This window comes from Colletotrichum graminicola (genome assembly GCF_000149035.1).
Source record: "Colletotrichum graminicola M1.001 genomic scaffold supercont1.62, whole genome shotgun sequence".
Taxonomy (NCBI): Eukaryota; Fungi; Ascomycota; class Sordariomycetes; order Glomerellales; family Glomerellaceae; genus Colletotrichum; species Colletotrichum graminicola.
The window spans coordinates 78667-96331 of record NW_007361066.1 but is presented as its reverse complement, the minus strand read 5'-3'; the positions used below and the strand labels follow the sequence as shown (position 1 = coordinate 96331).

General features: G+C 52.1%; 5 protein-coding genes and 1 non-coding gene across 6 annotated transcripts; 2 read left to right on the top strand and 4 right to left on the bottom strand.

Moving 5' to 3' along the window:
• The first annotated feature begins 2240 nt into the window (after window positions 1-2240).
• On the top strand, window positions 2241-2339 carry GLRG_13265. Its single transcript has one exon. It is a non-coding gene; the product is annotated as a tRNA-Leu (tRNA).
• Window positions 2340-3499: 1160 nt separating this feature from the next.
• Window positions 3500-4854, bottom strand: GLRG_10528 (glycosyl hydrolase family 28; the record flags this gene model as incomplete). Its single annotated transcript, XM_008101213.1, has 4 exons — window positions 3500-4244; window positions 4331-4476; window positions 4551-4703; window positions 4780-4854. 4 exons carry the CDS (start codon window positions 4852-4854, stop codon window positions 3500-3502), a joined length of 1119 nt encoding a protein of 372 aa, XP_008099404.1.
• Window positions 4855-6112: 1258 nt separating this feature from the next.
• GLRG_10527 (ATPase) lies at window positions 6113-7255 on the bottom strand (the record flags this gene model as incomplete). Its single annotated transcript, XM_008101212.1, has 1 exon — window positions 6113-7255. One exon carries the CDS (start codon window positions 7253-7255, stop codon window positions 6113-6115), a length of 1143 nt encoding a protein of 380 aa, XP_008099403.1.
• A 128-nt stretch (window positions 7256-7383) lies between these two features.
• GLRG_10526 (uncharacterized protein) lies at window positions 7384-7930 on the bottom strand (the record flags this gene model as incomplete). The annotated part of the gene is made up of 2 exons (XM_008101211.1): window positions 7384-7748; window positions 7846-7930. 2 exons carry the CDS (start codon window positions 7928-7930, stop codon window positions 7384-7386), a joined length of 450 nt encoding a protein of 149 aa, XP_008099402.1.
• A 1854-nt stretch (window positions 7931-9784) lies between these two features.
• On the bottom strand, window positions 9785-10944 carry GLRG_10525 (zinc-binding dehydrogenase; the record flags this gene model as incomplete). Its single annotated transcript, XM_008101210.1, has 3 exons — window positions 9785-10702; window positions 10749-10768; window positions 10821-10944. The coding sequence occupies 3 exons, from the start codon at window positions 10942-10944 to the stop codon at window positions 9785-9787; spliced, it is 1062 nt and encodes a 353-aa protein (XP_008099401.1).
• Window positions 10945-15741: 4797 nt separating this feature from the next.
• Window positions 15742-17511, top strand: GLRG_10524 (eukaryotic aspartyl protease; the record flags this gene model as incomplete). Its single annotated transcript, XM_008101209.1, has 3 exons — window positions 15742-16126; window positions 16200-17108; window positions 17168-17511. 3 exons carry the CDS (start codon window positions 15742-15744, stop codon window positions 17509-17511), a joined length of 1638 nt encoding a protein of 545 aa, XP_008099400.1.
• Window positions 17512-17665: the final 154 nt, after the last annotated feature.

Below are 17665 nucleotides of genomic sequence, written 5' to 3'. Positions count from 1 at the left end.
CTCTCGGGGCCACGCCACACCCAACCAAGCCTCTTCCCCAATCCCACACCACCCCCAGAAAGCCCGGAAATGAGCTGGCGTTGATCGTCCGAGAGGTAGGGCGCACTAGGACTGGCCAGGCGGCTTCTCCCCCCCCCCCCCCCCCCTTCCTTGGTTCGTATTGCCTGGCTCGTCCGGGGGCCTTGGGTGCCACATATCCAGGCGCAGCGGGCGACCTAAATTTAGGGGGAGGGTTGCAACTGGACTCGTGATTTTGGTAGCCGCGAATGCTCGGATTGAACGACTGGGGCGGGAGATCACGCGCAATTAGACAGGTACAACTACGTAAGGAAATGTCTCTCTTCAGCGACATGTCACCAAGCCAGTGTCCCAGGCACGCAGCGAATCACGCCCCGGCGGTACCTGGGCGCTAAACCGGCAACACATGGTTAACCTTGGAAACGGGAAAGGGAGCCGGGCCCAGCAAAGCCTGACGGGAAGGGAGGGAGGGCGAAAACTTGGCATAGCCTTGGGGGGAGGGGATGAGGGTCGGTTGGCTCTGGTTGAATATAGCGAATCAAGGCACGACAAGAGAAGAGAGAGAGAGAGGCGTGGGGGGATGGGGAAATTGGGCGAAGAGAGCCTGCTCTTGGGCTGATGGCACAAGAAACTTGGCTTTCTTGTGGGAAGAGCAAGGTTGTGGACGGGTTTCCTGCTCTTTATTTCTTTTGTTGTTTATTGTGTGGCATTCCTGGTTTCCTCTCCCACCCACACCCCCTCCCCCCATTCCCCTGGCGGTGATCATTGAACAACATGGCATCTAGGCCTTTGGGCTAAGGTGGGCCGATGGAAAAATCTAAACAGTCAACCTTCTTTTCTTCTCGTTCCTCCGGACGGGGAGATGAGATGTCTTTTATTTTTGGCAACTCTGCATCTCGGTAGCGGAATGACGTTCTCTTCGGACCCCAGCCGGATCCCCAGGTCCGAAATTACTGAGCACTGGGATCAGAGGTTTGTTTGCCCGTCCCCTTGTAAACAGAGTTCGGGGCTCTCTCTTTCGCCAAGCCTTCAACCCGCTGTCCCCCCCTCCACCGCTTGTTAGCGCCGCTCACTTTTGCCGCAACCGGCGGCCGTTTTCCTCGACGTTGCTTCGAGAAACGCCTCCCAACGGGAGAGGGGGGAGGCATCGGAAACAAAACGAGCAAAGGATCGAACCGAAACTTTAAAGGCTGGACGCTCTCGCTGGCATCGTTCCTACTGGTTGGGTTATATAGGGGATTAGACTAATATCTACGTAATCGTCCATCGACGGCGGCCTCCCCAGCATCAACACCGGCCCTGGCCATGTCGACTAAAGCGGCATCCTTCATGACGCCGTCCGAGATCGCCAGCGCGGTCTGGGAGGCTATGGAGTCGGTGCCTGCTGCCACTACCTTGTCTGCCTGGTGAGCTTTTCCCGACCACCAACCAGTGAGCTACCAGTATCTTGTCTCGTGTTTGGGGTGCGGTCTGCTTGATGCCCATCTAAAGCCTTCCGCTTGGCCTCCATGGCACCACCCATGGCTCGCTGCGCTTTCTCCTTGGAAGACCCGATACGCTTTATCAAGCGCCTTCTCTCGCGTCATTTTAGACATTCGTCGCGATGCACACGAATCCGCAAATGTGTCCCAAAACTCGACCCAGAGACGACGCCGTCCAAGAGATGTTCTCATTTAGTGGCGAGGCATCATAGACCTCTGCGCTTTTATGTCGAGCCGTGCCAAATGACGTTTCAGGCCCTTCTCATGATCCAAATCCTCTCAACAAGCTACAGAGACGTCTGTAGTCAAAAATGGAGTTAAAGGTTCAGTCGTCGGGCATATGTCTCATTATGATTTATGCTAGCTGAGCTGTGTTTATAGTAGAGACATAGTCAGTAGATGCACCCAAAGGCAAAGGAATGGCGGGCCTCTTTCGTCAAGACGAAAGCATCAAACAGTCGTGAAACTTTCCCCCAAACTCAAGTATAGTATAGATCTCGACTGCTCGGAGCGTGCTTCGTCGAATATGATACCAAACAAGGTTTTGCCACACATCTGTATTCTCCGAGATGGCGGGCCTGCTCAAAACCCACTTGTCGATGCCGGTGGGTCTCTTTTTATCTCATGGCCCGTAGCCCTAAGCTGGCCCACGCCACGATACTGCCGAGAACATGAGGGTCTGAACCGCATCTTTGCGACATGCACAACCGATCCCGACGATTTCGTCAAGGATCACATCACGGAAGGGTGGCCGAGTTGGTTATGGCGCCAGGTTAAGGTCAGCTTAACATCTGTTTCCTGGTGGGGCAACCCGCGCGAGTTCGAGTCTCGTCCCTTTCAATTTTTGCAGTTTTTACACTCCTGCCTCGCAGTATATTGTATCAATCATGCCGCTCAACTGTCGCCCGTGACTTACATGTTTTTATCAGGAAGGTGTAAGCGTCCCTACGTGGCTGAGAGTTCAGGCAATGGCCTTGAATTGAACATCTTACTCTGTGCTCACTTGAACGAATGCACTGCTGCGTGTTTAGATCAACGCTGCGATTGACATGGCTTCGATTACGTAGAGTAGAGCGATGTCACATTGCCGGGAGAGGGGCTGTTTCGTACGCGGCTAGGCATTAGAAATATCATAAAACGAGTCTCGGTGCGATTGAACAAGTCTACAATAAAGCGCCTTCATCTACAGCTAGCGACCTAACTCTTACCAGCTTTATCGAGTTGGAAGAACTCGGTATGATGCCGTTTGACAACGACATCAACATGTATCTCACGCTATTCCGTGCTGTCATGAAATCTCCAGCGGCACTAGCATTGATCGAACCAGAAGCCCGAAAGAGACTGATGATGACGAGACTAGAACAGGGGGGGAGGATCTTCAGACAGCAAAATCACCGGATAGAAACGAACCTATAGTATGGAAACCACCCAACAGAAGAGGAGACGGAATTCCACCAACCAGATGTCTACAGACAGCAGAATCATCTGGCAGCGATCGTGTCAGCACCATGGCCAACCGAGAGGGTTCCAACATATATGTGGAAGCAACTAGCAACCATGATGTACCCATCGAAGTTGGTTCTACGTCAGAGACTCCCGGGTCTACTAGCCGGGATGTTCTCTACAAAATTGTAAGGGAGTGAGCAACTTATCTTCTGGAACCTTCATGAACCACAGGCCTACCTGATGGCTTCCGCATCGAGGGTAGCTCCAATCGCTGATGAAGCCGAATCAAAATTCCCCAAAGGTTCTATAAGTCCCTCGCAAGGGCCCGGGGTGACGGTGCGGATGAACGGTTCTCGTGCACGGGATAGAATAAGCTTTCATTAGAAGGCTGGGAATGTATGGGAAACCGATGGCGTCCAAGAGAGTATATACAATTAAGCACTAAGTCTATGTGCACTTGTTACTCTCGACTAAGAGGGTAGGCTCCTCATGTTGTGGGCTGTGCGGGCCAGTCGTAATATATGCTATGAATGAGATTGCGAATCAAAATGGGCTTATGACGGGCACCCACTGGCAGGGAAGTTGCAGCTACCCCCCTTGCCGCCGCCAGTCACTTTGGTGTTCTGAAAGGTAATGTCAGAGCAGCTGCCGTCACCGCAAAGGATGTAGTAGTTGTAAGCACCGCCAGTTGCGGTGCCGGTCACGTCGATGAACTTGATGCCGGAGATCTTGACACCGTTGGTGGGCTCGCCGGTAGGGCCCCCGTTGAGGTAGTCCTGCTGGACGTCAATGCCGTAGGTGTCAATGCCGGTGAGGGTGATGTTCTTGTAGACGACATTGCTGACCTCGCCAGTGGTGCCAGAGTTAGACTTGATGCGACAGCCATTGGAGCTATTGACGATGTGAGAGTTGGCGAAAATGACGCCGTCGACAGTGTTGTTGCTCTTGCCGCCGATGGAACCGATGCTCATGCCGTGGCCTCCGTAGCAGTAGATGTTGTTGACGGCGATGCCGGTCCCGCTGGTGACGGCGACGCAGTCGTCCTGGTTGTGAACCTTGATGTTCTCCAGCAGGACATTGTCGCTGGAGCTGATACCAAAGCCATCAGTGTTGTGAGCGGCAGCGAGGCCGCCGCTCTTGGCGTTGGGTGCGTCGCCAGCCGAGTTGTCTAACACGATGCCCGAGACGATTAGGCCCTGGTTCCCCGGCATATAGAAACAGTGAACGGGCCAGTTCTTGATGTTCAGGTTGGTGACCCTGGCGTTGATGGTATTCTTGACGACGACGAAATGGTTTGGCCTGGTTCTGCAGGTCAGCTCCAATCGCATGAGGTGCGGTTTGTTTGTTTTGTTTTTTTTGTTTCCTAATGGAAAGTGTTTGCTTACTTGGCGCCTCCGCCGTTGGATCCCAGACCATCCCAGTAGGCTGCGCCGTTGCCCTCAATCACATGCCCCGGGGCGCCGGTGACAGTAATGCCAGTTCCGGAGATAGTGATGGGATCGAAGTCCTTGCGAACTGTGGTGGCAAAGGTCTATGCGACAAGTTCAAGTCAGTACACGGTCTCGAGACCCCGCGTTCGGCAGGGTATCTATCCTAGGGACGTACGGTCGTGCCGGCAAACGTGACGGTGGCTCCCTCCTGGAGGTTTCGGAGATCGATGGGGCTGTTCTCCGGCGCGGCAATGTTCAGGAGCGTGATTTCGGTGCAGGTCGCGACCGCATTGGCGATTCCGGCATATTCAGTCACAACACAGCCAGCCTGGAACACGACGTGGGTCAATCTAAATGCCGTTCCGGGCAGACGCGATGGGGCGCCATTGAATGAGCCATCTTACGTCTTTGGTTGGAGCTGCCGCGACGAGAAAGGCGGACAGCAGAGATGTAACAGCAGGGGCAAAAAGCCTGGCCATCATGGCGTGGGGGGCGGGCAAAAAGCCACACACAAGAGGGCGACGTTAATGGACCAAACCCTGTATTGGGTCGTGTTAAGAACTGGCAACTGACTAGGAGAAACACTAGGTAAGGTGCCAAGCGAAAGTATTATATACCCTCCAGATCCATTGCGCCGCAATCCCGCAGATAGAGTGTTGATTCAACGATTGGGGGATCTTTGGAGAGACCCCTCTTCTGTCCCGTCCGAACGAATGGCCAAAGCCCTTTGGGAGCAACTCGCATTAGCAAGTCGAGTGGGTGGATATGCCCATCTCGCTAGACGGCATCCATCAGGGATCAACAGACAGAATACCCTACCTAGGCAAGGCATCATGACTGTATAGGAAAAGCTTTGTTGCTCATGCCGGGGCATGCAGGGCATGGAAAAGCCGGCACTTGAATATGAATTCAATAGCAGCCGGCTACGATAAGCAATTGGCCGAGAGGGGAAACGTACTTGATGGTAGAGAAAGCAGCCTTGTGTTGAAGTTGACTAATTCGTATGGTAGTATCTGTCTAATTTCTCGGGGGTGAGGGGCGTATACGCGTCAAGCCGGTAACCAGACACGGGTCAAACGGGTATGATTCCACTAATCCACAATCAACAGGACAACCTCCGTCTCGACACAAGTCGAGGCTACCGAGTTTCCTCCATAGATGAAGATGCTCCAGGCATTCGTCCCTCATAACGCCCTGGCTACGAGTTCTGTTTCAAGTGGCGGGGCTCGCCGCCTACATAGATATAGCCTGTTGGACGTAATCAAGAGTGTTGACCCCGCATGGTGCTTAGAAAGGTTCGGGACGTTCTGCGTCAATTCTTTGTCGCTGACTGGCTGAAAAGACCATTGACTTTCCACGTCGCACATGCGCATCGGCTCAGCTTCGTCCGGACATGATCTTCTTTTCAAGACTCTTGTCATCATGCTTCATTTTCATCAAAACTCGGATGATCTAGTATATTAGTCAATGATTAGGCCAGCCACCGGAATCTTCAATGGACAAGTAGATGACGCCATCTCTCTGTGTACCTCTCGTCATAGGAAGGCTCTGAATCACGTCCGAAGCGCAAGGAAGCATCTCAGCTGCGGGGTCCAATCTCGCTCCTAGCTAAGCGTTGGTTCCTAGGCAATAACTGCGGAGGTTATACTACGGTGTTTCCAAGATGGATACGAACACTGGAACTAGTTGTGACTTCAATTCAAAACTGCGACTGAAAACCGCAGCGTATTACTTCCTCTACATTAACGACCCTCGGCTCCCGACAGCTGTCCCCCCTTGGCCATTTCTCAACTCAGTCGCCCTTCCATTAACAAACTCGTGATATACTAAACTCGGCCGCTGTTTTTCATCCGCTTTGATACTCGCCTGCGACAGATGAAGGGATCTCTCCAGATGCCTCCACGCCAGCAGGACTTCAGGTTTGTTGTCCTCTTTCTCCATCGACTTCTTATCGTTTTGGGGTTGTAGTCCACGGCGAGCGGCTCGGGCTGACTTTTTTCTAGAACGCAGCCTCGCCATGGTCTCCTCATACTCGGCGATTTTTCGGAGTTGGTTCTGTCGTGTGCCTGAACTAGATTCCGAGTCCAGCAGTTTGTCGCTCTCGCCGAATCGAAACTGAACTATGCTTGTCCTCCGCGTCGCCTCGACGCCTCGAGCCATTGTATTAGCCTTTATCGCCGGGCGAGAGATGGAATCTTTGTCTCCAAGGTACTCATGGATGGCTTCCAACTGTGCGTTGGAGATGAGGGCCTGCAAGTCTGCTCCGGAACAGTCTTGTGTTCTGGCCGCCACCTCCGTTAGTTTCTCGTCAAGTTCGGCCGCCAGTTCTTCCGCGACCTTCATTTTGCGGCAAAGACACTTGAGAATGTCAACCCTGTCTTCGAGGTGCGGCAGATCGCATAAGAGCGACTTATCCAGACGACCTGGACGGAGAAGCGCAGGGTCAATGAAATCAGGCCTGGACGTAGCAGCCAGGACATAAACGCCAGATAGACCCTCCACACCATCCATCTGAGTCAAAAGCTGGTTCACGACCCGGTCTGTTACGCCCGTCGAGTCGCTTCCTCGCTTCGGAGCAATCGAATCAAACTCGTCAAAGAAGAGCACGCAGGGCCTCGAGGCCGCTGCACGCTCGAATAAGTCCCGGATGGACTTTTCGGAGGCGCCGATATATTTGTTCAGAACCTCGGGACCCTTCATGGAGATAAAGTTCAGGCCACACTCGCCGGCAACAGCGCTCGCCAGAAGAGTCTTGCCACATCCTGGGTATCCGTAGAGAAGAAGGCCGGACCAGAGCCGAAGGGGGCATTGGGCGAAAATTGGTGCATATCTCGTTGGGTACTCGATTGTCTCCAGCAGAACCCTTCTCGTCTCTGTCATGCCGCCAATGGAATCAAACGTTGTAGTTGATGATGCGAGGCAATCTTAGGGGCTACGGCGCCAACTAACTGGTAAGAAACATACATTTCTTTTTGTCTTTCTTTGTGTCTTTCTTTGTGTTCTATCCCTCAGCACGCTGCTGCTACCCGAAGCATGGCTCCAATCTCGATCGGATCCTTATGGGGTGTGAGTAACTTTGAAGTGAGAACAAGTGAGGTTAGGTTGGGCCACTTCCAAGTGGGATGGATCTCCAAAAAATAACTGGCATCCGCGATGAAGGATGCTGCGAGATGCTCAAGCTTGAGGCTGGCGAGCGCAACCATCTGGCTAATAGCGCGGTTGGGTTTGCGAAAGTTGGTCAACCCTATATATTCGTCTTCCCCACGAAATCGCTGTGCAATAGCTGGGTACTGTTGATTAAAGTTCTCAAATACCACGAGCCTCTTGAGGCTATCGTTGCATCGTTGGATAGACTCGAAAAGATGTTGGTAACCTAGAAAGATGAAGCGGATTGTTAGCAAATGGGAACCTACACAGCTCAGGGCGGGCAACAGCATGAAAGAATTCGAGGGTTGCGCAGCAACACTCACCTCTATCTGTAACGTTCTGCCAGCCGCTCCATTCCCTCCAGTGTTCGTAGTATACTGCCTGAAGCCTGGGGAACCGGGCAAACATACGTGCCAGCGAATCCGACTTCCATCTCCAACGGCTCTGTTGCCGGAGAAGTAAGCTGGTTACAGCTGGAACAGAAGGAAGCTGATCCCACCATTGGAGCTCCAACTCATCACTATCAAACGGCTCCCGATCCATGACTGGATAAAATAATTTCGAGATCGCAGATTCGGGTGCGGCCGAGTGTCGAAAACCGGCAATCCAGCCATGTTGAGGGTCATGGTGGTCCCGGCTTGGTGTCGCCTTCTCTAGGTTACAATCACCCGGCGTATCCAAAGGGACATCGGGCATAAAGGTCAGATATGGAAACCAATGTTTCGAGTCGCTAGGTGAGTAGATACTGATATCGAGTGTCAGATCGCCGTGAAGATCCCATGTGCTGAGAATCGAAAACAGATCCCGGAATCCCACGGTGATGGGACATTTCTCTGTATCGCTGATCTCATGTGCCTTTGCATACTCCTCTTCTTCGAGTATTCGGTGGTCAGGTGCGCACGTGGTACAATCGTAATCATCAAGTTCCAAGCAGAACCAGATGTATCTAACGAGAGCCCGGTTCCTTTGAACCATCGCACTGAAATTGACCAGACGTGAGGGAGTCAGTCTGAGTCGAGCGAAGTTATATCGCTCGATCTCTGTTTGCCACACTCGACACGCCGTGGCCAAAGACCACAGTTTGCAACGGTCTTGTATCAGGCATTTCAAGAGAGAAGCCGGATCTCTGGTGGCAAGCCATCCCATCCGGAGCGTCGTAGCTGAGACATGGTGTGATAGACCGAGCACCTGAATGATTTCAGCGCTAAAATGATTAACGTAGGTAGGACTTTTTGCTGTGAGTGTATGTGATTGTTGTGGAATGAAATGACATTCAATAACTGTCGGATGCGTGGAATAGCAGGAAAGAAGCTTGATATATAAGGGTCCGATCGGGGGCAGAGACTTACAATCTGGGCATGTGAGTCACAAAGGCACATTATCAAGTTTGCTTAGAAGAAAAGGTTCTGAATTATCAACTAAAGTTTGGAAATCTTGTCCCTTGAGTTCAAGCGTGGCTGAGCAAAGACACCCTGATGGGAAGAATTCTACCTGAATCCACTTGATCTGTCGAGGCTATCAAACATCTCTTCGGGTCTATCCAATATTGCAACAATTTCCAACAGCGCTAACTACCGGAATAACCAATAATAATAGTGTATACTACCAAGCCTTTGGAGACCCAGGCCGGCGTCTGTGTTAAAGGTACTAATCCACATGATACCTGAAGGTAATAATCCACATGATACCCAACGGTAATGTTACAGAAACTTTATGAGAAGACCTTCAACCACCCCAAGTTCCTCAAAAACCAGATCCGCCCCGAGATGAAGCAGCAGCCCACGGCATCAATGCTCCCGACATGACCATATCTACTAGCGTTATAAATAAGTCTCCTACCTGGACGAAAGCGTCTCATACGTATGACTAGAAAGCGGCGACTTACTATAAGATAATCGTAAGCCTACTCTGTTTCCTATGAAGATTTGCTAGCATAGTATAGTCTCCTGTAGATAAGACTGCCCTTACTGGCTTATCTATAGGAGAGCGGACGGGATCCTGAGTTTTCCAGTGGGTATAGTTGTATGTACAAAGTTTTGTCGTTATTACTATCTATATCGTCTTGGTGGACGACCACGATCATATCACGATCACACTCGTGCAGATGGGCTATAATTCTGCTTATTAGTCGCATCTGGTAACATATCTTCAAGCTTTGTTATGCTATCCATATTGCTCTTTTGTTGAAATAACCAAGGCGCGTGGTGTGCTGGTCATCGAAGGACAGTCGGGGTTTGCAACTTTGACATGCTGCAATGAATTCTACTCAATTTCAATCCCAACTTTTCCTTGATGCTTTCCTGACTCCAAGTACTCATAAGCATCCTTGATCTGCTCTAGCTTGAATACCTTGGAGTCAATGACGGGACGGAGCTTGTCCGGCTGGGCATCAACAGCCTTACACATTTCCTCCATTTGCAAGCGACTACCAGCCCAAACCCCTCGAACCGTGACAAGGCTGAGCCAAGAGTCCAAGAACGTCGGCATATTCTGACCTTTTGCTTCACCGCCAGCATAGCCAGTGGTTACGATGGTGCCATCAAGCTTCACGCTCGCGAGGCTTTGACCCAATGTTGTTGCGCCCGCGATCTCAACGACAAGGTCAACGCCAGACCCTCCTGTCAGCCTTTTCGCTTCCAGTCCCCAGTCGGCTGTCTCGCGGTAATTGATGATGTGGTCGACGCCAAGCTCCACGAGGATCTTCGCCTTCTCTGCAGAACTCGTGGTAGAGATGACCCTCGCCCCGGCGGCCTTGGCAAACTGAATTGCGAAGGTGCTCACCCCCCCGGTGCCCTGTGTAAGAACCCATTGGCCTGGCGAGACTCGTTTCCCGGCCAATCCAAAGAGAGCGTTCCATGCAGTCACACCGGCGCAAGTGAGCGAAGCAGCTTCGACGAAGGTCAGGGCTTCGGGCATCGACACAAGTCCTTGCTCGCTAAAGGCGCCGACGGTGCGGAAAGTGCCATCGATGCTGCCGCCAAGTCCATATTTTGTAATACCGTCGGTTACAGGTCCTCCAAGATATACGGGGCTCAGAACAGTGATGACCTTGTCGCCCGGCTTGAATCGAGTAACATCTTTCCCAACGGCCAAGACGGTGCCGGCGCCGTCGGATCCGGGCACGACGTTGGACTTGACGTCCCAAGGGTATTTCCCATGAGGGATGACGATATCGCGGAACTACATAGATTTTAGTCTGGTGTCTTTTTGATTAAGAGATACTCACATTCAAGGTGGCTCCTTGCACTGATCGAGGTTAGCTTGAGGAGATTTTCAACATATTAGCAGGTGGACTAACATCTCACCAGAACTTGACTGTCACCAAACTCAGGCAATGTCTGTTCCGAGAACCTGAGGGATTGAAAGCCTTCTTGGCCAACAACGTTCCACTGCTTGATAGTGCTGGGCATTGACGAAGCCATGGCGACTGGGACTTTCAAAGGTCGTCTCAATCGATGTTTGATCACCGTAATGTTAGGCTGTAGTTAAACAACGGTAGGTAAAGCATTCTGGTTGATGTATTTGTACTCGTTAAGAATGGTGGAGATATTTCATCCGCGGCGATTGCTAAGGTGAGAAGGGCTGCCATTGTAGGGCCCACACATCATTTGCTCTATAAGCACGAGTGTAAGTGGGCGCCGTGGTTTTGATGATTACGTTTGCAACGATTAGCCATAACGTTATGCTGCATCATCTCCAAAGATGCATCGCAAAGCAGGAAACTATGAATGAAAAGCTTTGAATCCTGGCGATTGTTGCCATATGTTGTACTTTCTGCGCTCAACAAGATGCTAATCCTCGTTCCAAACGTATCGTGACTCTGCTAGGGTTTTTAATATGCCCTAGAGCGCCTCAACTTGGATTCTCGAAAACGTAACTGCAGCCATCAAACGATTTCGTGATCTCCAACACCAAGGCCCTGTCCTCGAATATTCACTAGTACTATTGATTCGACGTTATGGAAGTCTTTGATGTATGACAATTTTCTCCGTCCGACTAGCTTTATGATAAGCCCAGTAAACGCTGCGCTTGGCTGGTAGGATAGTAGAGCCCCAAGTCCTCAGCCCGTGGCCTTTCCCTCCAGCACTCCTCCTATAGTAAGCTCTTTCCTACTTCATTGCCCTCTGAATTTACCGCGTCAGTCTTTACCATTTTACTAAGTCCTCTGGGCCCAAGCTCTGGACCCAAGGTCTTGGCTTCTAGAACATAAGATGAATTCCACGTCGATATTGTGGGCGACCCCTGACAAACCTTTGCTTCCAGGACCTAGGGAATACGCCAGAAGAACATCCCTATCGTTTCATCAATTCCAATGAGCTTTAAATAATCCATGATAACTTATTCCAAGTCATACATGCCCATAACACCGTGTGTCGGGGGATGTATCCCACTGATGCTGTTATTCAGGGCACGCAGATGGCCTCTTCGCTGACACAGGTCATAACGCTCATAAGACCTGCCAAGCTGTTGTCACAGGCCACTTTTGAGATAAGCGGTGTTGGCGATTAAACTCGACGCCACCTCTGCTGGTTCTCACGCGACTGAATTTTGCTGTGCTCATGGCGTTGGCAACATGGGTAATGTACAGCAATTGGGAGATGGGAAAAAAGCCATGGCGTAGAAGATATATCATTGGTTGGAACTATATTTCTTGCGCCTTGAAACATGTTCAGGGGTGTGTCCTCAAGACCCCTTTGTACGCCAAAATCGAGCTATTTGAAGTCGCACCCTGTTTCCTTACTCTATTATCCACATCTTATGGCAATTGCTACGCCAAGATATCCATGAATAGGCCAAAAAAATGCTATCGAAGAGTTTCGGGATCTCTTATGCTTGCATCAACCTCCCCCCTCCCCCAACGCTGCAGGCGTTGCTAGCCTCAACTTTACCCGAAACTGCGCAAGCATACACACGAAATGAGCGACGGAGCCTCGCTTTCTTGGCCTGTTTCGTCGACACCAATAGATTGATGATGAAAGCCACGACATATCCCCAGGATACTCCGAGGCACAATGTCTGACCTGAATGAGAGAAGAGACAAAGTCTGTCGGTTCAGATGCCAATATTGATGCGCATCTGAGTAGGCTCAAAACCTTACACTGGAATTCGAACAAATGCCTTCCAGAGGGTTCCCTTCGTCAAAACCGACGCGCTTAAGAACTGCCGTTCAACAAAACTTCTCTGATTATTGCCGTCATCATCTCATCATGATCGACCTTGAAAAGCCTCACGAAGTGCCGAGGTTTCGGAACTGATTGTGACCACCCGATGTCAGTCGTTCCCGTTATGGATTGATTTGTGTACTTTCATCTTAAGTGCCCTTTGAAGTCCTGATTCGATCTCGATTAGTCCAGAGGTTGCAACGCTCCCCACCACGACACCTGTAGAGACGGCCTCTTCCAGTTTTTTTCAAGGACCCCCCCCGTGCGTCTTGATCCAAACTGTGTTGCTCCTGGAAAATGGATGTCGCCTCATCATTTGCATTCCTAAAGTATAAACCGGCTGTCCTTGAACAAGAACATCGCGCAACTGAGTTCGAATGAAGGAAATTATCCTTGTGTCAAGAGTGAGACCCAGTATTGAACTTTGGAAGCGGTTTGGCTTGGCTGAAATGTACTTTGCACTCGCCTGGATCAGTTGCCACTTGGTACAAGGTCCACGATGCAGTGAAATAAGAAGACGTTTGTTTGAATACAACCAGACACTAAATATCAGCGCAGGAACTTGCGGGACTGTGTCGTTCTTGGCCTCGCTACAGTCGTGGGATGAGGGGGGCGAGGATGTATGTCCTAGCCAAGACATCCCGTCTTTCTGGCGCACGTCCATTGGCGAGTCTATCTGTCATTGTTTCGTCAAAAGTTTGATGCCCGAGTGCGGACGATCATGCAGCAGCGTTTTTACCGCCATTTCAAGACGAGAGGCATAGCATACCAAGGTGGCACAGCCTTAACAATGGAATTGTGTGCGTTGCCAACTAAGCAGATCATTGAGCCAGTTGCTGACCGGCTCCGCGATAGGAATCGCTTCCGCGCAGATGGCTATGTATATGCGTTTCGGGGAGACAATATAGCTACGGTAGCATAGTTTTATCAAGACAAAGACGATAGGTGACTTTGTACCGCGATCATGCGATGTTGGTAAACCGGCAGATCAACCCGAAGACCCGACTCAACCATTCGCTCTCCACCAAACCTTCCCCTCATTCATTGTCAAGATTCCCTGCCGCAACCGATGGTGTTCTGCACGGACGGCAAAGAGCACGGGCACTGAAGAGCCCCGAAATAGGAATGTATATACGTACATAGTATAGGCAGGTATACCGGACCGCTATGGCGCTGCACGGAAGAAGTCTAAGGCTGTGAGCAATGATAGTGTTGAGCAATTCCCATCTCCGTTCTCCAGTAACATCCCGAGGAGCAAGTGGTGTCTTGTCGCTTCTTCTTATTCTTCTTCTTCTGCTTCTTCCCCTCCTAAACAGTTACCCCTTTGGACATGGGCGGAAAAGAGCACATATGGTCTGATGATGTCCTGGAACTTGATCGGCCTCAATGCGCTCTTTGCTTCAGGCTAAACCCCACACACCGGAGATCTTTCAGATTCCCTTTCAGGATTGGTTAGCGGCAACTTTAAGCCTATCGAACAATAACTGTCGAGGTCTCCAGATCATCAGGGCTGATGATATCGGTAGTGTCCTCTCCCGCCCTACGGGTCGCATATCCTCGACCCTCTTAGAGCCCCTTTGACCCGTATATGCTGTCTGTATCCGTACCAGGGTGAAAGGCTCTGAAAGAGGTCGAAGATGACCGGTCGAGGCCTAGTGGCCGCGGCTCCCACACTATTCCGCATCCACTTTCGTCTCAGGGGTTTGTCTGATCTACCGGTCTCCCCCACCCTGTTGAGTAGCTCGCCCACGACCCCTAGTCAAACCTGTGACGCAGGTCCTGAAGTTAACCGTTTGAAGTCTTGCTCTCGCGACCACTCACAGACCCTTTCCTTTCTTTTCCAAGTGGCCAAGCACACCAAGACCGCCAAGTGAATGGACTGGCACCCCCCTTCGCTAGTTTGAGACGAGCACTCATTCGAAGAGAGGCAGTGGCACCGCTGCGCGTTTTTCCCCCCGGAGGTGGCGATGGGATGACTGAGAGGAAATGTCGCCCGTCCATTTCCTGGGCGCGTTTCGACCCCGAAACGAGGAGCGAAAGTCGCCCGTACCAAGTCAGCGCGAGTTATAGCCGTGTGTACGCGGGATTTGGCTTTTTCTTCTTTGACTCAGTAAGCCATACCACTATGGCCCGCAGGGGTTCACAAGCCATTGAGATCGATTCTGGACGGATAGAATATGTACACAGTATACGGGTATGCAGAGTATGTATTATGCAATGTACGAATACTCTACTTCGTAATGGAGTGTGGGAGAAACGTGTGAGCCATGCCAATTTCGAGACAAGAGCGGTTCCTTATCCTCTTCGGCTAGGCTTCTCCCCTCCCTTGGCGTTGACAACCGGGGCAGGCCGTCGCTTGGTTCGTCTACTCTTTCGGGCCTAACGCATATGGTCTTTTCAATGTCGATTCTATTCATATCACTGCAACCTTCTGTTCGTCATCTCTTTCTTTCCTGTCCCGACTATTCTCTTCGTAAACTTCAACCGTTGTCTGCCTCGACGGTGGAGTCTGTTTCTATTCTAATCTTCTCTTTCTATTCTCTTGGTAGCCAAAGCGTGTGTGACTTACATTGCGTTGCGTCTGCCGTCCACCGTCTGCCGTCTGCCGTCTGGAATGGGCCTTTTTCTCTTCTCTTCGATTACACTCCCGGTGGGTTCGTCGCAGCGCTAGCAGCTGATCGCCAGCCGCTTGCTGTTTGATATTCTTTCTCGAGATCGTCTTCATTTCTCTCCATCTTTTGCTCAGTCTTGTTTGTCCGGTTCGAAACCCGTATACTCGTTAATTGACCGCTCGCCTGGTGCTATCCAAACTTCAACCGAGTCCGATCACGATCTACTGTCGCCATCATCAGCTGGAGTCGCGCGCTCACCACCAATCCGCTCAGTCACACTCACATTCAGACGGTTCCCATGTGGCGGCAACCGCGGTAGCACGCATTATTCTCTTCAGCGCCGGGCATGGCGCTCCTTTCCTACGCCTTCCTGGCTTTATCGCTACTCACAAGTGCCCGGGCATGGCCTCAACTACCGACAGACGATGGCGGCTTCAGCCCACTCATGACGCTCCCCGTCATTCCTTATACCACGCAAGACAAAACCAATGTCGCCCCGCGCGGGCTGTCTCTCCCCGCCGACGAAGATGCCGAAACATCCATGATGATGACGCTGCCGGTGACTTCGCATCAGAGGAGGAAACGGCGCACGCGCTCACCGCGCAAGGTCCTGCTCGACGACATTCTGGATAGTAATCTGGCGCCTCTGCCCGCTGCCCCGGTGGTCAAGCCTCCAATTTCGATGCGCGGCCTGCCCGTCGTCGATGGTGCCGACGCAAACGGCGCTTTTGTTACGCTGCCCGTTATTCACTCCACGAAGCGTGGCGTTTTTAGTCGACAGGTCGAGGCGAAGCTTGCCAACCGTTCTGATGTCGCATACTACGCCCAACGTAAGTTTGAATCCCCCATACTGCACCATGCTCCTATCCATACGGACATCTTCCGCTAACTCACCCTCCTCAGTCAACATCGGCACACCTCCCCAAGCGGTGTATGCTCAGCTTGACACCGGCTCCTTTGAGCTCTGGGTTAACCCGGACTGCAACGTCCTCGCCGCCTCGGATCAGCGCTTTTGCGAAGCCGTCGGTTTCTACGACCCCGCCCGCTCAACCACCTCCGTCCAGATGCAGACGACCAAGACACTCCGATACGGTATCGGTGCCGCCAACATCTCGTATGTCCGCGACAGTCTCGCCCTCGCCGGGTCCAGCTCCACGATGCGCCAAGTCCAGTTCGGTGTCGCCACCAGCTCGGAGGACCAGTTCGCAGGCATCCTCGGCATTGGCGCCGGGGAAGGTGTCAACACCCGGTACAAGAACCTCATCGACGAGCTCGCCGCCCAGGGGGTCACCCGCACCAAAGCATTCAGCCTCGGGCTGGGGTCCAAGGATGAGCAAGAAGGCGCCATCATCTTTGGCGGCATCGACACATCCAAGTTTTCCGGTCCCCTCGCACGCTTGCCCATCATACCGGCGGACGAGGCCCCGGACGGCGTCGCCCGGTACTGGGTGAACATGCAATCTCTCAGTCTCACGCCGCCAAGCCGCCGCACCCGTCTGTACGCCAACAGCTCGATGCCTGTCTTCCTCGACAGCGGCGCCACCCTCACCCTTCTCCCCGAGGAGCTCGCCAACATGATCGCTGCCGATTTTGGTTCTTCGGGGATCGACGCCAACGGCTTCTATCCGGTCTCATGCAACCTCGTTGGTCTCAACGGAACCGTGGACTTCGACTTTGACGGGATGAAGATCCAAGTTCCTTACAGCGAGATTATCCGCGAGCTACGCACAACCCCACCGACTTGCTATTTAGGCATCGTTCCGAACGCCGACTTCACACTGCTGGGCGACACCTTCCTGCGCTCAGCTTACGGTACGTTCATCGTCGTCCCTGTTTCGTCTCGGAGAGCCCGATGCTAACCCCTCTCACAGCCGTGTTCGACCTCGACAGCAACGTCGCATACTTGGCGCAGTACACCAACTGCGGCACAAGGACGATGCCCATCAACCAGCCGCAAGACATTGCGGCCATCCGGGGTCTATGCCCCAGTCCTGCCGGGCCGGGTGGCTCGTTGCCGGCCGCCAACGGTACCACCAACTCGCCGAGCTCGAGTTCCGGTTCGAACCGAGTCCCAAGTACGGGATCAAACGTCCCTGGTAGTCCGACACCCGAGACGTCGGGGGTCCCAGCAGGGACAGCGTCGGCGGCACGTGCAACAGGTCGCAGCATGCTTGCCACAGTATCGGCCCTCTTGTTGGCGGCCATGTTCTGGTAACAAAGATATAAAATAGAAAAGTGGGTGGGCTGAATGAGCTCTTTTTTGGTGCATCTGGCAGCGTTTCTAGGCATATATTTTACGAGCAGTTTTGATGTTGACTTGGGGTATGGAGCGGTGGCCCTTTCAAAATGGACCTTTGAACCCTTCGAAT